Consider the following 19,843-nt stretch of genomic DNA (forward strand, 5'->3'; position numbering starts at 1 on the left):
TGGGGCCAGGTGGACAGCATGGTCTCAGGATCCTCAGGGTCACAAAAAAGAACGGGAATGTCTAAGTGTGGCAGAGTTCCCAAGCATCAGAGAAGGGAAGCCAGCTGAAAGCAGCAAGTCTAGGTGCCGGCTTTCTGCTCAGTGTTGCCATAAACTGAGAACCACAGGATGGGTGGGCGACCCTTCTCTGGGCAGGGGCTCAGCAAAACGCAGACGCTCAAGGAGAACCCCCTCCATTCCCCAGGAGGAATGGCTCCAGTCCACAATGCAGGAGTTCCAAAAGTTTGGAGACTGGAAACTGGGTCATGTGCCTGAGATAAAAATGCTCGGTCACAGGCTAAGTGAACACAGAGTTAGGATGGAAACCAGGGAGACAAGAGTGATTGACTTCTTTTCTGTGAGGGCTCACTGAAGAGTTAGGGGCATGAACTTTCAGCTCTGGGGCTAGAGATAGGGGTGCTGCCATTTTTATCCCCTCCATCAGTACTGAAAGCCTTCAGGGAGCAAAACATCACCACATAGTGCAATCTGGAGCCACTTTCACTGAGCCCAGCCCCCTGGCAAGGGAGGCACAATTCCACCCAGGCAAGGATACCTGAGAATCAGTGCAACAGACCCCTTTCACAGAAGACCAGCAGGAACAACTGGCTACACCAAGTAAACCAATCATATAGAACTGCAAAACTTCAGCTCTTGGAGAAAAGAGTATATAGCATTTGTGGTGTTTTCATTATTCTTTAGTCTTTCAGGGTTTTTTCCAGCTATTTTCTTATTTTATCAATTCTTTTTTAATTCATTTTTAATTTTTATATATAAATTTTTATATATTTGTTTTTCTTCCATTGTAATATATATATATATATATATATTTTTTTTTTTTTCCTTTCTTTCCTATTTTGGGATCTGGTTTGCTTTAACAAATAGACCAAAATACACCCAAGATCTAGTTTATTGTTTTGTCCTGTTTTACTTATTGTTTGATTTTTTTTTCTTATTTCGTTTTGTTTTTGTTTTCTTCCAGTTTGATTTGTTTGTATTTTTCTGGTGTTGTTGTTGCTATTTTTGTCTTTTTTCTCTCTTTCACATATTCTTTCTGGACATAATGATGAGACAGAGAAACTCACACCAAAAGAAAGAATAGGAGGCCATACTCATTGCCAGAGATTAACCAATTTGGATATAAGTAAAATGGCAGAATTAGAACTTGAAACAATGATTATAAAGATACTAGCTGGGCTTGAAAAAAGCATAGAAGACAGTAGAGAATCCTTCACTGTAGAAATAGAACTAAAATCTAATCAGGCCAAATTCAAAATGCTATTACTGAGATCCAATCAAAAATGGAGGTTCTAACTGCTAGAATGAAGGAGGCAGAAGAGTCAGTGATATAGAAGACAAAATGGTTGGAGAATAAGGAAGCTGAGAAAAAAAGAGAGGAAAAACAACCACTGGATCATGAAGGCAGACTTTGAGAAATCAGTCTGGCCAGTGGTTTATCGAGCTTATTAATTCTTTCAATGAATCAGCTCCTTGTTTTGTTGATCTGTTCTACTGTTCTTTTGATTTCTGTATCATTGATTTCTGCTCTAATCTTTATTATTTCTCTTTTCCTGCTGGATTTAGGCCATATATGCTGTTCTTTTTTCCATCTCCTTTAGGTATAAGGTTAGGTTGTGTATTTGAGAGTTTTCTTGTTTCTTGAGAGAGGCCTCTATTGCTATATACTTTTAGGACTGCCTTTGCTACATCCTATATGTTCTGAAATTTTGTGGTTTCATTTTCTCAACCAGGTAATTAAAGAATTAAAAAAATACCATAACACAAAATAATATTTGAGTAATAGGGGTCCCAGAAGAGGAGGAGAGAGACAGAGGGGCAGAAGGTTTATTCAAACAAATTAGAGCTGAGAATATCTCTAATCTGTGGAAATAAACAGGCACTCAAGTCCAGGAAGCACAAAGAACCCCCTCAAAGTGAATAAAAATAGGTCAGCACCTCAACATATAATAGTGGAACTTGCAAATTTCAGAGACAAAGAGAAAAGTCCTGAAAGCAGCTTGAGACAAGAGGTCCATAACCCAAAAAGGCAGAAACATAAGGCTGGCAGCAGACCTGTCCACAGAGACCTAGCAGGCCAGAAAGGACTTGTATGACATATTCAATGTGTTAAATGGGAAAAATACACAGCCAAGAATACTTTATCCAGCAAGGCTGTCACTCAGAATAGAAGGAGAGATAAAGAGTTTCCAAAACAAACAAAAACTAAAGGAATTCATGAACGCTAAACGAGCCCTGCAAGAAATACTAAAGGGGATCCTTTGAGCAAAGAGAGAGCCCAAAAGTAACAAAGACCAGAAGGGAACAGAGACAAACTACAGAAACAGTGACTTTACAGGTAATACAATAGCACTAAATTCATATCTTTCAATAATAATTCTGAATATAAATGGACTAAATGCTCCAACCAAAAGATACAGGGTATCAGACTGGACTAAAAAACAAGACCCATTGATATGCTGTCTACAAGAGACTCATTTTGGACCCAAAGGCACCTCCAGATTGAAAGTGAGGGCATGGAGAACCATTTGTCATGCTAATGGACATCAAAAGAAAGCTTGAAGAAGGACAGTATATTATAAGAAAAGAGTCTATCCAACAAGAAGATCTAACAATTAACACCCCACTCACAGCAATGGACAGATCATCTAAGTAGAAGAGCAAGAAGGAAACAAAGACTTTGAATGACAAACAGGACCAGATGGACTTCACAGATATATTAAGAGCCTTTCATCCTAAAGCAACAGAATACACATTCTTCTAGATTGCACATGGAGCATTCTCCAGAATGGATCACACACTGGGTCACAAATCAGGGCTCAACCAGCACCAAAAGATTGAGATTACTCTATGAATATTTTCAGACCACAATGATTTAAAACTTAAACTGAATCACAAGAGAAAATTTGGAAGAAAAACAAATACATGGAGGTTAAAGAGCACCTACTAAAGAATGAATGAGTCAACCAGGTAATTAAAGAAGAATTTAAAAAATACATGGAGGGGCACCTGGGTGGCTCAGTCGTTAAGCGTCTGCCTTCGGCTCAGGTCTTGATCCCAGCGTCCTGGGATCGAGCCCCGCATCGGGCTCCCTGCTCCGCGGGAAGCCTGCTTCTCCCTCTCCCACTCCCCCTACTTGTGTTCCCTCTCTCGCTGTCTCTCTCTGTGTCAAAAAATAAATTAAAAATTTAAAAAAATAAAAAAATAAAAAAAATAAAAAAATAAAAATAAAAAATACATGGAAACAAATGAAAAAGAAACCACAAAATTTCAGAACATTTAGGATGCAGCAAAGGCAGTCCTAAAAGTATATAGCAATAGAGGCCTCTCTCAAGAAACAAGAAAACTCTCAAATACACAACCTAACCTTATACCTAAAGGAGATGGAAAAAAGAACAGCATATATGGCCTAAATCCAGCAGGAAAAGAGAAATAATAAAGATTAGAGCAGAAATCAATGATATAGAAATCAAAAGAACAGTAGAACAGATCAACAAAACAAGGAGCTGATTCATTGAAAGAATTAATAAGCTCGATAAACCCCTGGCCAGACTTATCAAAAAGAAAAGAGAAATGACCCAAATCAACAAAATCATGAATGAAAGAGGAGAGATCCCAACCAACACCAAAGAAATACAAACAATTATAAGAACATATTATGAACAACCATATGCCAAGAAATTAGACAATCTGGAAGAAATGGATGTATCCCTAGAAACATATAAGCTACCAAAACGGAAGCAGGAAGAAATAGAAAACCTGAACAGACCCATACCAGCAAAGAAATTGAAGCAGTAATCAAAAGTCTCCCAACAGAGTCCAGGGCCAGATGGCCTCCCAGCAAAATTCTACCAAACATTTTTAAAAAGCATTAATACCTATTCTTCTGAAGTTGTTTCAAAAAATAAAAATGGAAGGAGAACTTCCAAGCCCATCCTATGAAGCCAGCATTTCCTTGATCCCAAAACCAGACAAAGACCCCACCGAAAAGGAGAATTACAGACCAATATCCCTGATGATCATGGATGTAAAAATTCTCCCCTAGATACTAGCTAATGGGATCCAACAGTACTTTAAAAGGATTATTCACCACGACCAAGTGGGATTTATTCCTGGACCACAAGCATGGTTCAACATCCAGAAATAAATCAATGTGATACACCACATAAATAAAGAAAGGACAAGAACTATATGATCCTCTCAATAGATGCAGAAAAAAAACCTTTGACAAAATACAGCATCTTTTTTTGATAAAAACTCTCTGCATTATAGGGATAGAGGGAACATACTTCAATATCATAAAAGCCATATATGAAAAACCCACAGCGAATATTATCCTCAATGGGGGAAAAAACTGAGAGCTTTTCCCCAAAGGTCAGGAACATGACAGAGATGTTCACTCTCACCACTCTTGTTCAATATAGTACTAGAAGTCCTAGCTTTAGCAATAAGAGAACAAAAAGAAATAAAAGGCATCCAAATCATCAAAGAAGTCAAATTTTCACTCTATGCAGATGACATGATACTTTATCTCAATAACCTGTAAGACTCCACCCAAATATTGCTAGAACTCATACAGGAATTCAGCAAAGTGACAGAATATAAAATCAATGCACAGAAATCAGTTGCATTTCTACACACTAAGAATGAGGCAGAAGAAAGAGAAATCAAGGAATGGATCTCACTTATAATTGCACCAAAACCATAAGATACCTAAGAATAAACCTAACCAAAGAGGTGAAAGTACTTTGAAAACTATACAACACTTATGAAAATAATTGACGAAGACACAAAGAAATGGAAAAATGTTCCATGCTCATGGATTGGAAGAATAAATGTTGTTAAAATGTCTATACTACCTAAAGCAATCTACACGTTCGAAGCCCGAGCAACAATATTTATATGGGACAAACTAGACTTTAAAATAAAGACTGTAACAAGAGATAAAGAGCACTATATAATCATAAAGGGGACAATCCAACATGAAGATATAACAATTGTGAATATTTATGGCCCCAACATGGGAGCACTCAGATATATAAGAATTAAAAACAGACATAAAGGAATTCATTGATAATAATAATAGTATGGGACTTTAACACAGCACTTATATCAATAGACTGATCATCTAAACAGAAAATAAAGAAACAATGGCTTTGAATTGCACACGAACAGATGGACTTAACAGATATATTCAGAACATTCGATTCTAAAACAGCAGAATACAAATTCTTTTCAAGTGCACATGGAATATTCTCAAGAACAGATCATATATTAGATGACAAATCAGGCCTCAAAAAAATACAAAAAGACTGAAATCATACCATACACCTTTTCTGGCCACAATACTATGAAATTTGGAAGTTGATCAAAACATAAAATTTGGAAAGACCACAAATACATAGAGGTTAAACAACATGCTACTAAACAATGAATGGTTCAACCAGGAAGTCAAATAAGAAATTAAAAAAAAATACATGGAAACAAATGAAAATGAAAATATAACAGTCCAAAACCTTTGGGATGCAGCAAAAGCAGTCCTAAGAGGGAAGTATATAGCAATACAGGCCTATTCCAAGAAGCAAGAAAAATCTCAAACAACCTAACTTATTACACACAATGGAGCTAGAGAAAGAAAACAAATGAAGACTAATCCAGCAGAAGGAATAAAATAGTAAAGATTAGAAGAGAAATAAATAATATAAAAGCCAAAACAAACAAACAAACAAAAAAACAATAGATCAATGAAACCAGGAATTGGTTTTTTGAAAAAATAAATAAAATTGATAAACCCCTAGCCAGGTTTATCAAAAAGAAAACAGAAAGAACCAAAATAAATAAAATCACAAATGAGAAGGAGAAATAACAACAATCACTACAGAAATACAATTATAAGAGAATATTATGAAAAAGTATATGCCAACAAATTGGACAACCTAGAAGAAATGGATAAATTCCTAGAAACATATAGACTACAAAAACAGAAACAGGAACAATAGAAAACTTGAACAGACCAATAACCAGCAAAGAAATTGAATCAGTAATCAAAAAACTCCCAAAAAACAAAAGTCCAGAGCCAGATAGCTTCACAGGCGAATTCTACCAAACATTTAAAGAAGAGTTAATACCTAGATGGTGGAGGAGTAGGGGACCCTATTCCAACCAGTCTCCGGAATTGAGCTGCATATCTACCAGACCATTCTGAACACCCACGAAATCAGCCTGAGATATAAGAAAATAGATCTGGATCTCTACAAACAGAATATTGCAGGCAGTTGGTATTGAGGTACAAAGCGGGAAGCTGTGATTCTGCGGGCACATATCTGAAGATAACGGAAGGGGGAGGGACCTGCCATAAGTGCTGGTGCTGGGAAGGTGGAAATAACACAGGAGCACAAAAGTATCCCTCAATGGGGACCAGGCACAGACTCGCAGACTGGTAGCAATGGGGAAAGGAGTTTAGGGCAGGCCCCTAGACTGAAACTGGGAGTGGTAGGGCTGTGCGAGGGAACTGGAGGTGGCTGTTGGATTTAGAAGCACGAAGGGCATAAACGTGCCCCAACCAGGAGGCGACAACTGGGAGCGCTGCTGAGGGGCGCACAACCCAGGACTGCAGTTTATAGCAGCACAGACAGAAATGAAGATAGTGTGGCCTGGAGAGCTCACTGAAGAACAGTCTGCAATCTCTCTGCTCTGAGGCAGAGAGTTAGAAATGATCTCTTCTGCTCCGACTCTTGGAAGAGATGTGGAAAGACACCAGGGAAAGCCTCCAGAGACAAAGGCCCCCCAAAACCGGTTTTCATTAAGCCCATCCGCCCCCCACAGGTGGAAGGCAACTCTGCCCAAACAGGGATGCCTGAGTAACAGCATGGCAGGCCCCTCCCCCAGAAGACAGGTTGGGAGAACAAGAGGCCTGCAACCCTAAGGTCCCTATAAAACAGGTGCATCTTGCTTGGGTTGTGGTCAATAATTTGGACTCTGTACATTCCCTCAACCACCCCTTAACAAAATAACTAGAAGGAGGAACCCACAAAATAGGAAAGACTCAGAGACTGTGACTTCTGCCACAGACTTACAAATGGATACAGATATAACCAAGATGTCGGAAATGGAATTCAGGGTAGCAATTGTGAAGACAATAGCTACAATGGAGAAATCAATTAATGGCAACATAGAGTCTCTAAGGGCAGAAATGAAAGCTGAACTGGCAGAACTTAAAAATGCTATCAATGAGATCCAATCTAATCTAGAAAATCTAACAGCTAGGGTAAGCAAAGCAGAAGAACGAATTAGTGATCTAGAAGACCAATTGATAGAAAAAAGGAAAAAGAGGAGGCCAGGGAAAAACAACTCAAAATCCATGAAAAGAGAATCAGAGAAATAAGTGACACCATGAAACGTTCCAATGTCAGAATTATTGGGATCCCTGAGGAGGTGGAGAGAGAGAGAGAGGACGAGAAGATATATTTGAGCAAATCATAGCTGAGAAAGTCCCTAATCTGGGGAATGAAACAAACATTTGCATCCTAGAGGCAGAAAGGACCCCTCCCAAGATCAAGGAAAACAGGCCAATGCCCCAGCATATAATAGTAAAACTTGCAAATCTTAGAACCAAGGAAGCCATCTTAGGGGCAGTTAGGGGGAAGAGATTCCTTATGTACAGAGGGAGGAACATCAGAATAATGTCAGACCTATCCACAGAGACCTGGCAAGCCAGAAAGGCCTGGCAAGACATATTCAGGGCACTAAACAAGAAGAACATGCAGCCAAGAATACTTTACCTGGCAAGACTGTCATTTAGAATGGATGGAGAGATGCAGAGCTTCCAAGACCGGCAGAAACTGAAAGAATATGTGACCACTAAGCCGGCCCTGCGAGAAATATTCAGGGGGTTCTATAAAAGGAGAAAGACCCCAAGAGTGATATAGAACACAAATTTACAGAGAGAATCTATAGAAACAAGGTCTTCACAGGCAACATGATGACAATAAATTCATATCTTTCAATAATCACTCTCAATGTGAACAGCCTAAATGCTCCCATAAAATGGCACAGGGTTGCAGATTGGATAAAAAGACAGGACCCATCCATATGCTGCCTACAAGAGACTCATTTTGAACCTAAAGATACATCCAGACTGAAAGTGAAGGGATGGAGATCCATCTTCCATGCCAGCGGACCTCAAAAGAAAGCTGGGGTAGCAATTCTTATACCAGTAAAATTAGATTTTAAACTAAAGTCTGTAATTAGAGACACAGAAGGACACTATATCATTCTTAAAGGGTCTATCCAACAAGAAGATCTAACAATTGTAAATATCTATGCCCCCAACATGGGAGCAGCCATTTACATAAGCCAGCTATTAACCAAAATAGTCATATTGAGAATAACATGTTAATTGTAGGAGACCTCAATACTCCACTGTCAGCAATAGACAGATCATCTAAGCAGAAAATCAACAAAGAAACAAGAGCTTTGAATGACACACTGACGAGATGGACCTCATAGATATATACAGAACATTCCACCCTAAAAAACAGAATACTCATTCTTCTCGAGTGCACATGGAACTTTCTCCAGAATAGACCACACACTGGGTCACAAATCAGGTCTCAACCGATACCAAAAGATTGAGATTATTCCCTGCATATTCTCAGACCATAACACTTTAAAACTGGAACTCAATCACAAGAAAAAATTTGGAAGACCTTCAAACACTTGGAAGCTAAAGACCACTCTGCTCAAGAATATTTAGGTCAACCAGGAAATCAAAGAAGAACTTAAACAATTCATGGAAACCAATGAGAACGAAAACACATCGGTCCAAAACCTATGGGATACTGCAAAGGTGGTCCTAAGGGGGAAACACATAGCCATCCAAGCCTCACTCAAAAAAATAGAAAAATCCTGAATTAACCAACTAACTCTACACCTTAGAGAACTAGAGAAAAAGCAACAAATGATGCCTAAGCCATGCATTAGAAGAGAAATACTTAAGATTAGAGCAGAGATCAATGAATTAGAAACCAGAAACACAGTAAATCAGATGAACAAAACTAGAAGCTGGTTTTTTGAAAGAATTAATAACCACTGGCCAGACTTATCCAAAAGAAAAGAGAAAGGACCCAAATTAATAAAATTATGAATGAAAGGGGAGAGATCACGACTAATACCAAGGAAATAGAAACAATTATTAGAAATTATTATCAACAACTCTATGCCAATAAACTGAGCAACCTGGATGAAATGGATGCCTTCCTGGAAACCTATAAACTCCCAAGACTGAATGGAAGAAATTGACAACCTGCATAGGCCAATAACAAGTAACGTGATTGAAGCAGTGATCAAAAACCTCCCAAAAAACAAGAGTCCAGGGCCTGATGGATTCCCTGGGGAATTCTACCAAACATTCAAAGAAGAAATAATACCTATTCTACTGAAGTTGTTTCAAAAAATAGAAACAGAAGGAAAGCTTCCAGACTCATTCTATGAGTCTTAATCCCTAAACCAGGCAAAGACTCCATCATAAAGGAGAATTTCAGACCAATATCCCTGATGAATATGGGTTCCAAAATCCTCAATAAAATCCTAGCTAATAGGATCCAAGAATACTTAAAAGGATCATCCATCACGACAAAGTGGGATTTATCCCTGGGATGCAAGGGTGGTTCAACATTCGCAAATCAATCAGTGTGATAGAACACATTAATAAGAGGAGAGAGAAAAACCATATGGTCCTCTCAATTGATGCAGAAAAAGCATTTGACAAAATACAGCATCTTTTCCTAATTAAAACTTTTCAGAGTATATGGATAGAGGGAATATTCCTCAAGCTCTTAAAATCCATCTATGAAAAACCCACAGTGAAAATCATCCTCAATGGGGAAAAGATGAGAGCATTTCCCTTAAGATCAGGAACACGTCAAGCATGCCCACTCTTGCCACTATTGTTCAATATAGTACTGGAAGTCCTGGCAACAGCAATCAGACAACAAAAAGAAATAAAATGTATTCAAATTGGCAAAGAAGAAGTCAAACTCTCTCTCTTTCACAGATGACATGCTACTTTATGTGGAAAATCCAAACGACTCCCCTCCCCAAATTACTAGAACTCATACAGCAATTCAGTAATGTGGCAGGATACAAAATCAATGCACAGAAATCAGTTGCTTTCTTATACGCTAACAATTCAACTGTAGGAAGAGAAATTAAAGAAACTTTTCCATTTACACTAGCACCAAAAACCATAAGATACTTTGGAATAAATCTAACCAAAGAGATAAAGGATCTATACTCTAGGAGCTACAGAACACTCATGAAAGAAATTGAAGAAGGCACAAAAAGATGGAAAAACATTCTATCCTCATGGATCGGAAGAATAAACATTGTTAAAATGTCTATGCTATCCAGAGCAATCTATACCTTCAACGTCATCCCAATCAAAGTTCCAATGACATTTTTCAAAGTGCTGGAACAAACAATCCCAAAATTTGTATGGAATCAGAAAAGACCCCAAATCGCCAAAAAAAATGTTGAAAAAGAAAAACAAAGCAGGGGGCATCATGTTGCCGGATTTCAAGTTATATTACAAAGCAGTGATCACCAAGACAGCATGGTACTGGCACAAACACAGACATATAGACCAATGGAACAGAATAGAGAACCCAGATATGGACCCTCAACTCTGGTCAAATAATCTTTGACAAAGCGGGAAAAAATATGCAATGGAAAAAAGACAGTCTCTTCAATAAATGATGCTGGGAAAATTGGACATGAAACTCGACCATTGTCTAACACCATACACAAAGATAAACTCAAAATGGATGAAAGACCTCAATGAGAGACAGGAATCTATCAAAATCCTAGATGAGAACATAGGCAGTAACCTCTTCGACATCAGCCACAGCAACTTCTTTCAAGATACATCTCCAAAAGCTAGTGAAACAAAAGCAAAAATGAACTTTTGGGTCTTCATCAAGATAAAAAGCTTCTGCACAGCAAAGGAAACAGTCAACAAAACAAAGAGGCAACCCACAGAATGGGAGAAGATATTTGCAAATGACACTACAGACAAAGCACTGATTTCCAAGATCTATAAAGAACTTCTCAAACTCAACACCCAAAAAACAAATAATCAAGTCAAAAAATGGGCAGAAGACATGAACAGACACTTCTAGGAAGAAGACATACAAATGGCTAACAGACACATGAAAAAATGTTCATCATCATTAGCCATCAGGGAAATTCAAATCAAAACCACATTGAGATACCACCTTACACCAGTTACGATGGCAAAAATTGACAAGGCAAGAAACAACAAATGTTGGAGAGGTTGTGGAGAAAGAGGAACCCTCTTACACTGTTGGTGGGAATGCAAGTTGGTACAGCCACTTTGGAAAACAGTGTGGAGGTGCTTCAAAAAATTAAAAATAGAGGTACCCTATGACCCAGCAATTGCACTCCTGGGTATTTACCCCAAAGACACAGATGTAGTGAAAAGAAGGGCCATATGCATCCCAGTGTTCATAGCAGCAATGTCCACAATAGCCAAACTGTGGAAAGAGCCGAGATGCCCTTCAACAGACGAGTGGATAAAGAAGATGTAGTCCATATATACAATGGAATATTACTCAGCCATCAGAAAGGATGAATACCCAACTTTTACATCAACATGGATGGGACTGGAGGAGATTATGCTAAGTGAAATAAGTGAAGCAGAGAAAGTCAATTAGCATATGGTTTCACTTATTTGTGGAACATAAGGAATAGCATGGAGGACATTAGGAGAAAGAAGGGAAAAATGAAGGGGGGGAAATTGGAGGGGGAGATGAACCTTGAGAGACTATGGACTCTGAGAAAATGAGGGTTTTAGAGGGGGGTAGGGTTAGCCCGGTGATGGGTATTTAGGAGTGCATGTACTGCACGTACCGCATGGAGCAGTGAGTGTTATACGAAAACAATGAATCGTGGATCACTACATCAAAAACTAATGATGTATTGTATGGTGACTAACATAACATAATAAAATTAAATTAAATAAAAATAAAAGAGTTAATACCTATTTTTCTCAAAATATTCCAAAAATATAAGAAGCAGGAAAACTCTCAAATTCATTCTATGAGGCCAGCATTACCCCAATACCAAAACCAGTAAAGACTCCACCATAAAAGAGAACTATAGACCAATATCGCTGAAGAACATCAATGCAAAAATTCTCAGTAAAATAGTAGCAGACTAAATCTAACAATACATTAAAGAAATCATTCACCAATCAAGTGATATTTATTCCTGGTTTGCAAGGGTGGCTCAATATGCACAAATCAATGTGATACACCACATTAATAAAAGAAAGAATAAAAACCATATGATTATTTCAATAAATGCAGAAAAATTATCTGAAAACTACAGCATCCATTCATGATAAAAACCCTCAACATAGTAGGTTTAGGGGGACATTCCTCATCATAATTAAGACAATTTATAAAAAACCCACAGCCAACATCATCTTCTATGGAAAAAACTGAGAGCTTTTCCTCTATGGTCAGGAACAAAACAGGGATGTCCACTGTTATTTAAGATAGTACTAGAAGTCCTAACTACAGCAATCAGACATCAAAAAGAAATAAAAGGCATCCAAATTGGCAAAGAAGAAGTCAAACTTTCACTATTTGCAGATGACATGATACTCTATATGGAAAACCTAGAAGATTCCACCAAAAAATTGCTAAAACTGTTCCATGAATTTAGTAAAGTCACAGGATACTAAATTAACATACAGAAATTTGTTGCATTCCTACAGACCACTAATGATACAGCAAAAAGAGAAATTAGGGAATCAATCCCATTTACAATTGCACCAACAACCATAAGATACCTAGGAATAAACCTAACCAAAAAGGTGAAAGACCTGTACTCTGAAAACTATAAAACAACTAATAAAAGAAACTGAAGAGAAATGGAAAGATGTTCCATGCTCATGGATTGAAAGAACAAATATTGTTGAAATGTCTATAGTACCCAAAGTAATCTACACATTTAATGTAATCCCTATCAAAATACCAATAACATTTTTCACAGAAATAGAAAAAACTATCCTAAAATTTGTGTGGAACCACAACACACCTTTAATAGCCAAAACAATCATGAAAAAGGAGAGCAAAGCTGAAGACATCACAATCATAACTTCAGGTTATGTTACAAAGCTGTAGTGATCAAAACAGTATAGTACTGGCACAAAAACAGACACATAGACGAGTAGAGCAGAATAGAAAACTAAGAAATGAACTCACAACTACATGGTCAATTATTCTTTGACAAAGCAGGAAAGAATATCCAATGGAAAAAAAAAAAGATAGTCTCTTCAACAAATGGTATTGGGAAAACAGGATAGCAACATGCAAATAATGAAATTGGACCACTTTCTTACACCATATACAAAAATAAATTCAAAGTGGGTGAAAGACCTAAATGTGATACCTGAAGCCATAAGAATACTATAGAAGAACACAGGCAGTAACCTCTCTTCTATTGGCCACAGCAACTTCTTTCTAGACATAGTATCTTGAGGCAAGGGAAACAAAAGGAAAAATAAACTATTGAGTCTTCATCAAAACATCAAGAAAAGGAAACAATTAGCAAAACTAAAAGGCAGCCTACAGAATAGGAAAAGATATTTCCAAATGGCATATCTGATAAAGGTTAGTACCCAAAATATATAAAGAATGTATAAAACTCAACAACAAAAAAATGAATAATCCAATTTAAAAATGGGTGAAAGACATAAGTAGACATTTTCCCAAGAAGTCATACAGATGGCCAACACATATGAATGCTCAACATCACTCATGATCAGGGAAATACAAATCAGAACTGCAATGAGATATCACCTCACACCTATCAGAATGGCTAAAATCAAAAACACAAGAAACAACAGATGTTGGTGAGGATTTGGACATAAGAAAGAATCATCAGAGTCAAGGACAAGATAATTGAAATTACTGAGTCTAAGAACCAGAGAGAGAAAAAAAAAGAATTTTGAGACACTATTGTGCATAACAATATATGAATTATGGGAGTCCCTGATAAGAGAGATTTTTGAAGAAACAATGGCCAAAACCTTCCCAAATTTGATGAAACACGTGAACGTATAAATCCTGGAAGCTCAACAACACTAAGAAGCATAAATCCAAAGAGAACTGTATCAAGACACATTATAATCAAAGACATTATAATCAAACTATCAAAGCTAAAGACAAATATGGAATACTGAAAGCAGCAAGAGAGAAGTAAAGATAAGATTATCAGTCAATTTTTCATCAGAAACCTTAGAGGCCAGGGACACCTGGGTGGCTCAGTCAGTTAAGCATCTGACTCTTGATTACAGCTGAGGTCATGGTCTCAGGGTTATGAGATGTAGTCCTGCATCAGGCTCTGCATTGAATGTGGAGCCTGCTTCAGGTTCTCTCTTCACCCTTCCCCCATTCTTTCTCTCTCTCTTTCAAAAAAAATGAAAAAAAGAAAGAAACCTCAGAGGCCAGAAGATAATGGAATGATATATTTAAAGTGCTAAATGCAAAATGGTACAGTCACTTTAGAAGAAAGTCTAGCAGTTTCTTACAAAATGAAACAAACTCTTACCATATGATCTAGTAATAATACTCCTTGGTATTTACCCAAAGGAGTCAGAACTTAAGTCCACACAAAAACCTGTACATGGATGTTTTTAGCAGTTTGGTTCACAATTTTCAAAACTTGGAACCAACCAAGATATCCTTCAGTAGGTGAGTGAATAAATAAATTGTAGTATATCCAGATAATAGAATTTTATTCAGTGCTGAAAAGAAATGACCTATTAAGCCATGAAAAGGCATGGAGTAAAGTTAAAAACATATAACTAAGGTAAAGAAAACAGTTTGTATTTGGTACATACTGTATATTTCAATTACATGACATTCTGAAAAAGCCAAAACTATGGAGACAGTAAAAAGATCAGGCATTTCTGAACATTAGGAGGATGTGAAGGATAAATAAAAATTACTAAGAAACTATTCTAAAGGTAGCAATTGTTTTAATTTACATTATTTATATAAAACTAAGAATAAATTTAAAGAGATTTGATTTCCAATTTACTACTAGTACTAGTAATTTAAAATACATTAAAGCAGAGATAAAGCAAAAATGGTCATTTATTGTCACTTGTTAAAAATTTATTCCAACTTTTTCATAACCCTTCATTGCTAATATAAATGGACATAAAACAAACAAATTAAAATATACTTACCAAATTTTTTTCAACTACAACATGCATTTCTATATACTGAGAGAACTCTGAAAGTGGCTGAAAAAAAATCCACAAATTTTACATCAAAATTGAAATATTACTTAACTATTTTAATATATATCACTACTTCATGAATTCAATGTTGCAAAATACAATTTTATCTATAAAAAAGAATTAGATAATTTAAGCAAAACTTCCTATCACTGAATCATTTTCAGAAATTTTGCCTTTGTCACTTCTTTTGCTCTTGATCAAATATTTAATTTAATAAAAAAAAATCCTTTACTTCCATTGTCCATATTCTCATTGGTACTGGGCTATTCATATTATTTTCTCTAAAGAAACTTTTCCATTGACTTCCCATTACAAGATGTGTGTGTTTAATTAGCTTAAAAATTCTATTATACTGTAGTATGTGGTCCTATGGTTTTTTTCTATACCCCAAAAGAGTGAGGACGCATCTCTGTGTCTAGAGGAGGGGGATTTCATTTGAAGGATAAAGTTAATTTTTGTATAATTTACCTCAGAAAAAGGTTAGCAAATTAAAATTTTTTTAAAAAAATAGAAAAATGTTATCCAACAGAGATTCAAAATGACAAACTTTCTTAAATCAGATGATAGATATCTCAAGATGTATATTCTGGGTATCATGTGATCCACTTAGATCATAGTGGTTAAATTAGGTAATGGTGTTTGAAATCTGGCTTATCATTTATGTGACTTAGACTGTTTTTTCCCAAAAAATAAGGATAAAGTAGTAATTGTTATAATTACTATTAATAAAGTGTTACTTATATTCATCATTATTTTTTGGTGAAGGAGGAAGGCACTGAAGAAAACATATAAGACAGTCTTTGCAAGCACTTTATATGTGTGGAAACTTAAAATATTTTGTTACTAAAATAGCATACCATCTACATGCACTGGAAAATATTTGGAAGCAGAAAAGAATCATCAAATTTCAGAAACTGAGGACAATTTTATCATGTTTATTTTAGTGTCTGCATTTTTTCTTCTTTACACTGATAAATTTAATCCCTTGAAAGTTCAAAACCATTCCATTTTAGGTAAACTGTTTTCCTTAACATATAAAAAGGAGAATTAAAGAGGGAACAACAAATCTGGGGTTTAGTGGAGACGAAAAGAGTAATGATTTTAGTAATTGTAAGGCAAAAGAAAAGTTGAGAAAGGTCAGAAAGACAAATTTAGGGCTCAGTGATTACTCATTTTTCCCCCTCACTTTAAAATTCTCTTTCTTGGCCCAAGTTTTGGAGATTTGAGGGTTTCATTTAAAAAATGTTGATGAAATCCCCTTATGGTCTAATCGGTTTCTTATCATTTCTTCCAAAATTAAGCACCAAATGTTGTATAATAGTCTTGCTTATAAGACTATCCTTTCATTAAAATCCCTAAACAAGAAAATGATACTACCTTACTGGAGGAGAAAAATAAACATTTAAATAATATATTAATGGTTAATGGATTGAGGGATTCAAATCTATTTGTTTGTTTTAATGAACATAAGTGTTGCCTAACATTCTCTGAAATAATCCTTGATCTTTGAGATTGGGATTGGTTAATATTTAGTTAATAATTTATTTGTTCATTTACTGAACAATAAGCTTCTATGCAGAATCATATATTTTACTCAATCACCTACCTCTATACTTTGTATTTTATAGGGCATTTCTCTTGACTCAATATCCTTCTCAGCATATAAAGAAACACCTTTATTCTTATGTTTTACTTGATAAATCACATGTTCAAAACCAATTGAAGGTTCCAAGGGCTCAATACCATAACTTACGTTTTCAAACTGAAGTAAGCCCCTACAAATTTCAAAAAATAAGTGAATAAATAAGATAATACATTTTAAAGTCAATACAATAAATAAGAAAATGATACTGAATGAGTTTTTTTTAAATAGTATGTAGATTATTTTGAGTCTTAGTCTTAGATGGTCATGTAGAAAAAAGTTACTGAATACATACAAACTTACTGAGTGGCACAGAATAGTAACATTATTGGTATTCACTTAGCAATTAATATTTTATAGTCTACAAATATATCAAAAATCTTAACTCAAGATTGGGTAGGAGACATTACAAGAATTTGCATACTATGCTTTTCCACTGAGAGTTTCCCACAATAAGTCATGGCTTACTTTAGAACTCCTGAATATAATTTTAAGAATTTAAAAGTTTCTGGGGCACCTGAGTGGCTCAGTAGGTTAAGCAACCAACTCTTGGTTTTGGCTCAGGTCATGATCTCAGGTCATGAGATCAAGCCCCGTGTCAGGCTCCACTCTGAGCATGGAGCCTGCTTAGGATTTTCTCTACTTCTCCCTCGGCCCCTCCCCACTTGTCCTCTCTCTCTCTCTCAAAAAAAAAAACAAAAAACAAAAAACAAAATGAATTTAAAAATTTCTAAAACACTATTCTACTTTGTAATCATAAAATTATATAACATAACCTGAGTCCAGTACATGTGCTAACGATCACCATAGAATTTGGATAACCTTCAATATACCCTTGGTAGTAGCAAAAATTCTGAAAAATAAAGATAAAATACATGTACCTCTATTAGAATAATTCATTAAAATAATTCATGTTAAAGGAACTATTTTCAAATATTTAAAACATATATGTTTATTTGTGTGTATGTGTCAAATACTCATTGTTTCCAAAATAGATTTATAAGATTATTAAATGAGCATTTGGCTCAATTCTCCAAAAATTTTCCCACAGGGTCAAAGAGAATTAAGTATGTACTGATTTTGAAAACTTCAAAATTGCTCCCAAGTACCTTGTTTTCAAAGGGTAATCATAAAATGTTAACTCTTGGTATTCAGAGAATTAAAACCTTTAAGCATTAAAAAAAAAGAATTAAGTACCTTTTCATATTTTTTTACTGTTAAAAATTAAACATGACATTTGCAGTCATTAGGGTCAAAGTAAAAATCATTAGAAACTTTTTTTCCACACTCTCTTGACTTAATTTTGCAAGATAGAGGTTAAAAAATGAATCCAAAGGAGAATTTTTTCTTTTCAGAATTACTTGAGTGTAATGGCAGAGTAGCTTGCATTAACTCTCTCACTGATAATAAATATAAGCTCTGGAAAAATAATTCTTAAATTATCACTACAAAGGCAGGAAAAGTAAAGGAGGGAGAGTGGGAATCCACACTAGAAAGAAGAAAACTGCATTTTCCGAGGTTTGCATTTGTAATGGTTTTCACCTGAGGGCACTCCCCAAGGCAGGGCAGCATAAAGTAGCTAATGTTCCAAAAACAAAAACAAATAAAACACAAAAACCAACTTACTGAGTATCTAGAAATTGAGATGCGATATTCAGGAAAGGAGAAGGCACAAAGTGCGGCCTTAAAAATGGGTGCTATTAACTCAAGTGTAAGTTCTTTACTTACATCTAAATTGAGACTATATGAAAGAAATCTCAAGTAGTTTAGCGGAAACTAAGACCAGAAAAACTGGAAACACTAAGAAGAGATTTTTGGCTGTCTCCAAACACAAGACAGTAGAATTTAGAAACTCGCTCCAATCAAGTTTATTGTCTGCAATAGCGAGAATAAAAACAGTCACAAGCTCCAATGTATCATTGAATATGGCCAGTATAGGATTTTAAAATAGTGTATATATGAATAAAAGAAAAATGTGGCCCATAGTCAAGAGAAAAATCCAAAGAGAACTGATCCTGAAATAACTCAGGATTTTGGAATTAGTAAAGAAAAAAAAGGCATTAAAATAGATACTAAAAACGTGATTTAGAATATAAAGGAAACTTTGAGCACAGTAAGGAAATTCAGCAGAGAAATAAAGGTTATAAAAAATATCAACTCTAGGGATGCCTGGATGGCTCACTCGGTTAAGTGTCTGCCTTTGGCTCAGGTCATGATCCCAGGGTCCTAGAATCGAGTCTCACATTGGGCTCCTTGCTCAGCGGGGAGCCGGCTCTGCCTGCCACTCCCCTTGCTTGTGCTGTATCTCTCTCTCTCTGACAAATAAATAAATAAAATCTTAAAAAAAAACGCCAACTCTAAATTTTAGAACAAAAAATATATTTAAAATGAAATATACTGGGACACCTGGGTGGCTCAGTCGGTTAAGCACCTGCCTTCGGCTCAGGTCATGATCCCAGGGTCCTGGGATCGAGTGCCCCATCGGGCTCCTTGCTCCTGCTTCTCCTTCTGCTTGCCGCTCCCCCTGCTTGTGTTCTCTCTGTCTCTCTCTCTCACACACATAAATAAATAAAATATTATAAAAAAATAAAAATAAAATAAAGCGAAATATACCGGATAGGTCTTACTGCACACTGGAGAAGGTAAGAGAAAAGGTTTAAAAAAAATACCTAGAGTATGGCCTATAGATATTATCAAATCTGAAAGAAAGCTGAGAAAAAAAAGAGGCTTTAAAAATTAAATATAGTTGCAGCAATCAGTGAGACAATGTTATCTAATATCTGTTTAATTGGAGTCCCAGAAAAATGGAA

General features: G+C 36.0%; 1 protein-coding gene across 1 annotated transcript in view; it reads right to left on the bottom strand.

The window, feature by feature from the left end:
* ADAM2 (ADAM metallopeptidase domain 2) overlaps window positions 1-19,843 on the bottom strand; it is a 154,126-nt gene that overhangs the window by 113,724 nt on the left and 20,559 nt on the right. Inside the window, exons 5-7 of the mRNA XM_036118916.2 lie at window positions 17,810-17,886; window positions 16,998-17,166; window positions 15,338-15,394 (exon numbers count right to left, since the gene is read on the bottom strand). Coding sequence (XP_035974809.2) covers window positions 15,338-15,394; window positions 16,998-17,166; window positions 17,810-17,886 — 303 coding nt within the window. The remainder of the gene's footprint in view (window positions 1-15,337; window positions 15,395-16,997; window positions 17,167-17,809; window positions 17,887-19,843) is intronic.

This window comes from Halichoerus grypus, chromosome 3, assembly GCF_964656455.1.
Source record: "Halichoerus grypus chromosome 3, mHalGry1.hap1.1, whole genome shotgun sequence".
NCBI lineage: Eukaryota > Metazoa > Chordata > Mammalia > Carnivora > Phocidae > Halichoerus > Halichoerus grypus.